The 7570-nt window shown below is 59.0% G+C and overlaps 2 protein-coding genes across 2 annotated transcripts; both read left to right on the plus strand.

Annotated features, from left to right (window-relative positions):
* Positions 1 to 1300: 1300 nt before the first annotated feature.
* LDBPK_200320 (hypothetical protein, conserved) lies at positions 1301 to 3700 on the plus strand (the record flags this gene model as incomplete). Its single annotated transcript, XM_003860324.1, has 1 exon — positions 1301 to 3700. The coding sequence occupies one exon, from the start codon at positions 1301 to 1303 to the stop codon at positions 3698 to 3700; it is 2400 nt and encodes a 799-aa protein (XP_003860372.1).
* A 1148-nt stretch (positions 3701 to 4848) lies between these two features.
* On the plus strand, positions 4849 to 5784 carry LDBPK_200330 (hypothetical protein, conserved; the record flags this gene model as incomplete). Its single annotated transcript, XM_003860325.1, has 1 exon — positions 4849 to 5784. One exon carries the CDS (start codon positions 4849 to 4851, stop codon positions 5782 to 5784), a length of 936 nt encoding a protein of 311 aa, XP_003860373.1.
* Between the last annotated feature and the right edge of the window lie 1786 nt (positions 5785 to 7570).

The following is a 7570-nucleotide window of genomic DNA, read 5'->3' on the forward strand; positions in this document are numbered from 1 at the left end:
TGGCGGCACCGCGTGGCGACCGGCACAATGGGAGCGGCTGTGCGGCGACCTGCGAGGCGGGGATGGTGGGCGGAGTCTGAGTCCGAGGCGATGCTCCGATGAATGAGTAGGCGCATCGCTGTAACGTGCGTGTGTGTGCGCGTGTTCGGCTGCTTCGCACGACGCGGATGGGGGCCTGTGACAGGGCTGGTGTGTGTGTGTGTGGTGTGCGTGTGGTGTGCGTGTGGTGGTGGGGAGGTGCAGCTTAGTTTGACCTCATGCTCTATGGCCGGAGTACTGCACACGACGAAAGAGAATATCGAAGGTGTTCTCTTTTTGTGCGGAAGCGAGGCGATTCCGGCTCTTTTCTTGGTTGAGGTGGCGCGTTGGCGGCGCGGTGCCGCGGCGGGTCACTTCCCGTTTGTTTTGTTCGCTTTCTACTGCACTGGTGCGCTGCTGTTGCTCATTTTTCTTTTTTTTTTTGGCTCACCCATCTGTCGTTATCCATGTTTGCCCCTTGAGTCATCTCTCTCTCCCTGTCGACGTTGTTGTTTATGTGTGTTTGATTTCTCACGGCGCCTTGCCGTGCAAAGGTGAAGAAGAGGGCGGCCCCATCAGGGTGCGCAAAACTGGAGGCCAAGAGTGGCCAGCTAGCGTAGGTATCCGCAGGAGAAGGCGAAACGGAGAACATGGCGACAGCCACAGAGGCCTTGCGCGTTCATGTGCATGAAAAGCCAAAAAAAATGCGGCGCACCATGAGTACATTGTAACGGCCCCATATCCGCGCCGGTGGAGGCGCTGCCTTCTGCAAACGATGTCCGCAGTGTCGCGAAGGCTGACTTCACGGGGTAAAGCCAGTAGGACTCTGAGCCACCATCTCAAGCGGCAGTGGCACGGTGAGACGGAGTTCCTTGAGCATGTGCCATGCATTCGATGACTGTTCCATGTGGTAAACATTCTGCGCGTTGTTCACGCTCCTCTTCACTTTCTCCCGCATGTCATCACCTATTCACTCGCTGCTTCGTCTCCCTCTCTCTGCGTCGAAGAGGACACACAAGCACACACAGCGACGCACATCTCCAAAACAAAAATACACGATAAAAAGAAGGAGGGCGCGCCGGGGGGGTCTCTTTGCGCGTACCTCCTCGACTCCCCTCAACAAGCTGGCCTTGACACAGCCGCCTGCCGCTGCTACCGCCTCTCTTTGTTCCCGGCCGTTCCCTCTTTCCTTTGCCTTCGTGCCTGCGAAGCATCGGCCCTTGGTTCTTTCCCTCCACCCCTTCCGTGGCCCGCTCTCCCCAGCACTAAAGAGTCCGCTGCGATGTCGTTCTCGACGGAAAGATCGCCAGAAGAGGGGGCCGTGCCGAATGCGCAAGAGTGGGCGGCACTCGCGGAGTACGAGCGGCTAGAGGCCGTGTTCCACCTGCTTAAGCGCATCTCTGGGACGTGTCTGCGCCACGGCCACCTCCGCGTAATGGAAAGAGAGGAGTTAATGTGCTTCGGTGCTCATGCAGAGCCCATCAGCACCACGCGCCGACTGCTCCTTTACGGGCGCGTGCCGTATTGCCACAGGGAGGCGCTGTTGGCGTTCGTGCGGCAGGTGCGCCTGCATTCGGTGCGTGACCTCGACACTGCTGTCACGGTGGGATTGCAGGCAGGCGACCTTGTCCCGCACCTGCTGCTGGAGCCTCTCACGCCGTCTCTCCACACCAACGCGTACGCGCTTTGGCACCGCGTCTATTGCGCCATGCGATGCGGCATCTTCCGCCACATGGAGGTGCGGCAGCAAAAGATGAAGCATCGCCTACGCCAGCTGATACGCGAGTCGGCGGTGACGTCGTCGACCAGCGAAGCAGCAAACAGGAAGGAAGCGGGTACGCGGGTGGACACGGTGGCCGCGTCGCCGGACAAGTTGAGCACCTCAGGGCGCGCAAACACGCTGCGCTTCTACGCGCACGAGTTCGCCCACCTCGTTGGCAAGAATGCCGGCGCGCCGAAAGATCAAGGCGGCGCGGACGGCTCTCGTGAGCCACTAGCGCTGGAGGACTTCGTGGCCACCGCGAAGGAGACGCGGGTCTCGCTGGCCTGCATTGCCGCCACTGTCCCTTCCGTCTTCGTCGTGTGGTCGTGCCGCTACCCCGAATGCGTGGACTGGCTGCGGCGGCATCTGTTTAACGACTCCCACCTGCAAGAGGTGCTGGACAAAACCGGACTCTCAGGGCGGTACGCGGTCCTCCTGGACAAAGACCCTTGGCTGTCGTTTGCAGCCGAGCAGGGCGAGGTGCTGCCGCGTCTCCCGGCGAAGGAAACTTTTCGCATCGAGCTGCTGAAGCCGCTTCCGAAGCGGGCGCAAATCGTTCTGCTGAACGTGGACGAGGATGTCGCCGAGGCTCGCACGGCGTACGAGCACCTGAAAGGAGGGCTTCATGGTTGGCAGAGCCCCGAAGTCGATCTGCTGTCGCTATGGTGTGGCCATCAGGGCCTTCAATCAGAGGTGGCGACTCTCTTCCGCATCGAAACGCTCCCCTTCATCGTCGGCGCGCGCCCGGGAGGCCGCAGCAGATCGTCGAAAGCGTCTTCTCGAGCGAAGCTGTTCATGAATAACAGTAGACGCCCAGTGATTGTCCGTTCCTCACGCGATACACTTGAGGTGGCGAAGGATATGTACGGCATCGCCGACACACCGAAGATGCGCCGCAGGCGAGGCGAGCGCGGCGCACCAACGCTGGCACTGTCTGAGAACGACAACACATGGCATAACCTCACTGCCTCAGAGCGCGCCCACATTGTCGACCGGCTGAGCAAGCACATCGTGCAACGCCGCCTTCCGTTGTGCTTCACCGCCTGTGTTGGACGGGAGTACGTGATACGCAACCCTTACACCAGTGATCCGTGGAAGGCTGTGGAGTGTGTCGCCAGCTCGTACGTGAGACTCGACGGCGAGTACGTCACCGGGCAAGACTTGATGCCGGTTGCCACGGAGCTGCGTCACATGCATCAGCTAGACGGTTTTCAGTTCAACGTCAGTATCATAGAGCCCTCGGCACCGCTTGTGTCGTCGTTGAATTTGGTGACGCCGCAGATGCGAGTGGAAGGTAAGACGCACGTTGCCACGTGCGCACACTGCGAGCTGGCCATGAACGTCGACGTCAGCGCACATTTAAGATGCTTGCATTGCGCCTCGAGTGATAAGAGTGCCATCCTGTGTGAGGTGTGCGCCTTCACAGCCCTGCACCATCCACCTCACCACATTCTTCTGCGGATTCCAGCTGGCGTCTGGGCCCCGTCGTTGCCGTTGCTGTGGGGCCCTTCCAACGTCGCTCCGCTTGCTGTGCTTGCGGAACGATTCAAACCAAACCCCTCCAGGTACCACTACGGCATCTACTGCAATCGGTGCCGCAGCATGATCCGCGGCACCCGATGGAAGTGCGCGCGCTGCTACCAGTATGACCTCTGTGACACATGCGCCCGCATCTACAGCAAGCGAGCAGCGTCCACGAAGTCCAAATCGGATATCATTGCCCGCGGAGACGCACCGCTGCCTGTGATGCCCTCCTCGTCACCATCGCCGCTGCGGCCCACGCCGCACGTGGCACCTTTGTGTAGCGAGGACGCGACGCACCCAATGCTGTTCATCCCCAATATGCAGGGGTGTAGCGCCAACAGCTTTCTGAAGCCGCCGTGCACGGCGAACTTGGGCGAGTGGTTGCGTACACTCTGATGCAGTGACTTGCACGCAGAATGGCACAAGCTCCCCTCCCCATCCCCCTCTGCTCATGGTATCGGCTCTTGTAGTTTCTTAGATGGGGGCTACGCTGGCCTTGCTTTTTTCTTTCCTCTCTTCGATGCAGATGTGCACCTGGCGGCAGCTCGCACCGAGCGCGCGTGCCGTGCCGATGTTCATTATGATGTCTCTCTGCCTTTTTTGCACCTACCCGACACCAATGTATCAAGCCCTCCCTCTACGCCCCTCTCACGTGCGTGTGTATGCGTGTGTGTGTGTGAGACTGCGTATGAACGTCACCACCTCCTCCTCCTTTTCTCCCGACGTACTCTCGTGTTAGGACCATCGCGCCATTGTTGCGGCCCCTGCCTCTTTGGTCCCTCACCGCCACTCTCTATCATCCCTCCCCACTTCCATTCCTTCCTCACCCCGCTGACCCACACACGCAACTCTGCAGCGTCATTAAACCTCTGAAGAAACGGCTCTCGTGCTCGTGGTGCAGCTTAGACGCGTCGTCGCTGCTGCTGCTGCTGTCCTCTCTTCTTCTCTCTGGTTTTCAGTACCCACGCACACCCCAGAGCACCGAGCGACATACGGCACTCCCAACTCTCGTTATCTGCGTCGTTGTCAACTCTATTAGAGACACACCGTCCTCTCCTCTACGCCCCTGCCACCACGCAACGGTGACAGCGCCGCCTTCAAGCCTTGCTGGAGACTCCCAGGTTGTCGTCGGCCCCGACTTCTCGGTTGCTGTCCTCTTCTCTCTCTGTCCTCCTCCTCCCTTACGGAGTTGTCTTTCTCTGACACCAAACCCCCTTCACTGCGTGTCATCTCTCGACGTCACGATGGGGTGCGATGCCAGCTGTTTGAGGTGCAAGAAGGGCACGGAGGAAGGGAAGAGGGACTCCAATGTGGTGGGCAGCGACAGCAAGGTTAGCAGAGGTGCCTCTGCCGCGGCATTCCAGAGGTCCTACTCGGAAGAGTCTTTAGAAATCCCAGTTCCGGATTGTGATGAGAGCCTACGGCAGAGCAGTGCTGCGGATGACGCGAGGGACTCGGCGGCTAAGGGAGCACGCAGTGCCAGCACAAACATCTATGTCGCGGAGGATCCGAATCTGACGTGCCCGGCGGAGCTGCGCACGATTATGGATAACATGGATTTGTCCTCTATCAGCACGTCGTCGAGCGCCCCGCAGTTGTTTCACATGTCGCCTACGGAGCGCGCTGAGGTGGAGACGGGTACATGGGCGTGGTGGCGTCAGGAGCTACGAAACAAGCGTGTCACAAAGGACGGCTACCATCGAGTGCAGCTGCAGGACGTCCATACTCGGCTTACCACTCAGCACGAGGACAACCCGAGCACGGTAGAGCTAGACTTCAGCAGCTGCTACATGGAGCCTACAGCGCCGTACGTGCTGGGTCGCCTGTTTGCTTCTCTTCAACTCAAGGAGCTGCGGTGGATTACCTCGCTGCGGCTGGATGGCAACTATTTCACCGACGACGGCTTCGGCACGATGCTCGCCACGATGTCGGCCGCGAACGAAGATCAGACGATCTTGCCACTTTTGCGGCAACTCTACCTCAACAACATGAACCTTGATCAACACTCCGTGGCTGGGCTGTTTGCGTACCTGTTTCCAGTGGACCACAAGGCCATGAGCAGCATCTCACAAAAGAAGGCGTTCCACATCGCCGGCAGCCCTGCCTCGCGGCCGTCGGAGGCTTACATTGCAGCCAGCAGGCGTGGCCCTAAGGTGCCGCTGTTTCCTTCCTTGAACGTGCTCAGCCTCAGCGACAACCCGGGGGTGGGAGCGGAGGGCCTCATTCAGATTCTCCGTAGCCTTCTGGCTGTTCACTACGAGCCGCATACCGTCTCCGTCATGGATCTCTCCCGGTGTGGCTTGGACAGGGCGACTCCCAAGTACTTTCGCGAGTACTTTGAAAAGCTTTCGAGAGCAATGAAAAACGGCTGCTACCCGGTGGTGCCGCGGCGATTTGTGCTGATAGGCAACCAGCACGGCATCGCGCACTTGAATGAGATCTACTCGCCACACAAAACAGGCGTGCAGCTCGTGCTTTGAGCGTGAAAACGCCGCACTCTCGTCATCCCTGTCGCGGCCGTCACCGTCTCCGTTCTTACGGTCGATGATGAAGTGGTACCACCCGATGCCAGGGTGTTTTCAACAAGTAGAGACCCTTTCCTCGTCCTTCCTGTGCGGGCGCGTGTAGTGACGCAGCAGCGGGTGTCCTTGGGGCGATCATGTATCATTGGCGGCGTTTGGCGCCGTTTTCCATTCCTTGTTTTCCTGTAGGATGTGCCAAGGGGTAATTGCAGAGTGTGTGCGTGTGTGTGCAGGGCAGGGCAGGAGCCATAGAGGCGCGGCGCGGAGAGCAGTGGAGGAGAAGGGAAAGCGAGAAAGAGGAGCGGCTCCTTCATAGCCCCACTCTCGATCGGCATCACACTTCTCTCTCATCTGTTTGGAGCCGTTTCGCGTTCCCTTCCCCCTTGCCTCACTGAAACGCTCTTGCTGCCCCTCTTCTCGCTCGTTACTCCATCTCTCATCAGCTCCTCAACGTTTCCATTGCTTCGACAGCGAACCAAAGGAAACCGCCACACATAGACGTACGCACGCACGCACAAGTGTCTTTGGTTTTCCAGAGAAGGATGGTTTGCGGGCGAGGGGGGGAAAGAAGTCTGTGCACTCTGGGTTTCTCTGGGTCTACCTGCAGATTTTGTACCGCGCGCTCCACTCTCGCTCCGCCCCTTTTTTTTTCCGCTCGTACACTTCCCACCAATCACTGTCGTGCAGCTCCTCCTCTTTCCTCGCCCCTCTCCACCACCTCCTCTTCTCTCCTTTCCCAGCGATTCCTCCTCCTGGTCTGTTTGCCTCTGTGTTGTTGGCGGTGCTGTTGCGTGCACTTCATGGATGTGCATGTGCATTTGCAGTCCTGCGTGCGTGCGTGTGCCATCGATGGGTGCCGCCTTTTTGGTCACCTGTTACTTTCTCTCCTCTCCCCCCCCCAAATATCCGTGTGAGGTGCGGCGGAGGTGAACCATGTTTCATGCTCATGTACGTGTGTGCTTGCGCGCCTCCTCCTTTTCTCTGTAATCCCTCTTCCCTTGTACCTGTATCTGTGTGGCTTTTCGCTAGTGTGCGGCCTCTGTTGCTGACGCCGGCGGTCCCGACGTTCAATCCCCTCGCTAAGTGCCGATGTATCGACGGTGCATCAACAGACGTCTTCATTTAGCGGCTCTTCGTCTTTCCGTCCACCACCGCCACCGCCCCTCTTTCTCAATGATCTGCGTTCTTGTTTGCTTGCGTTGAAGGGCAGGGGAAGGCGAAAGGGGATGCCAGCGGGGGTGCGGGCGGGCGACGCGACGGTGGATCTGTCCATCTTTACGTGCACACATGTCTGTGGTGGAACGTATCAGATGGTCTGCGCTTCTCCGCCTTCTCTTCCGCCCCGCCATGGCTGATGCTTCGAGCGGCTTCCCTCTTTCCTATCCGCCTCACACCTCCACACGCAAACGCACACACACAGAGCCTCTTCCCGCTTCAGGTGTATGTCCATTGTATCTGTTCATCTGTTCCACCACCCACTCTCTCCCACCCGAGAAGTGACTCGAGCCTTTCTTCTTTCGCCATGTGCAGTACTCCGGCCATAGAGCATGAGGTCAAACTAAGCTGCACCTCCCCACCACCACACGCACACCACACGCACACCACACACACACACACCAGCCCTGTCACAGGCCCCCATCCGCGTCGTGCGAAGCAGCCGAACACGCGCACACACACACACACACGTTACAGCGATGCGCCTACTCATTCATCGGAGCATCGCCTCGGACTCAGACTCCGCCCA

The sequence above is a fragment of the Leishmania donovani genome, chromosome 20 (genome assembly GCF_000227135.1).
Source record: "Leishmania donovani BPK282A1 complete genome, chromosome 20".
NCBI classification, from domain to species: Eukaryota; Euglenozoa; class Kinetoplastea; order Trypanosomatida; family Trypanosomatidae; genus Leishmania; species Leishmania donovani.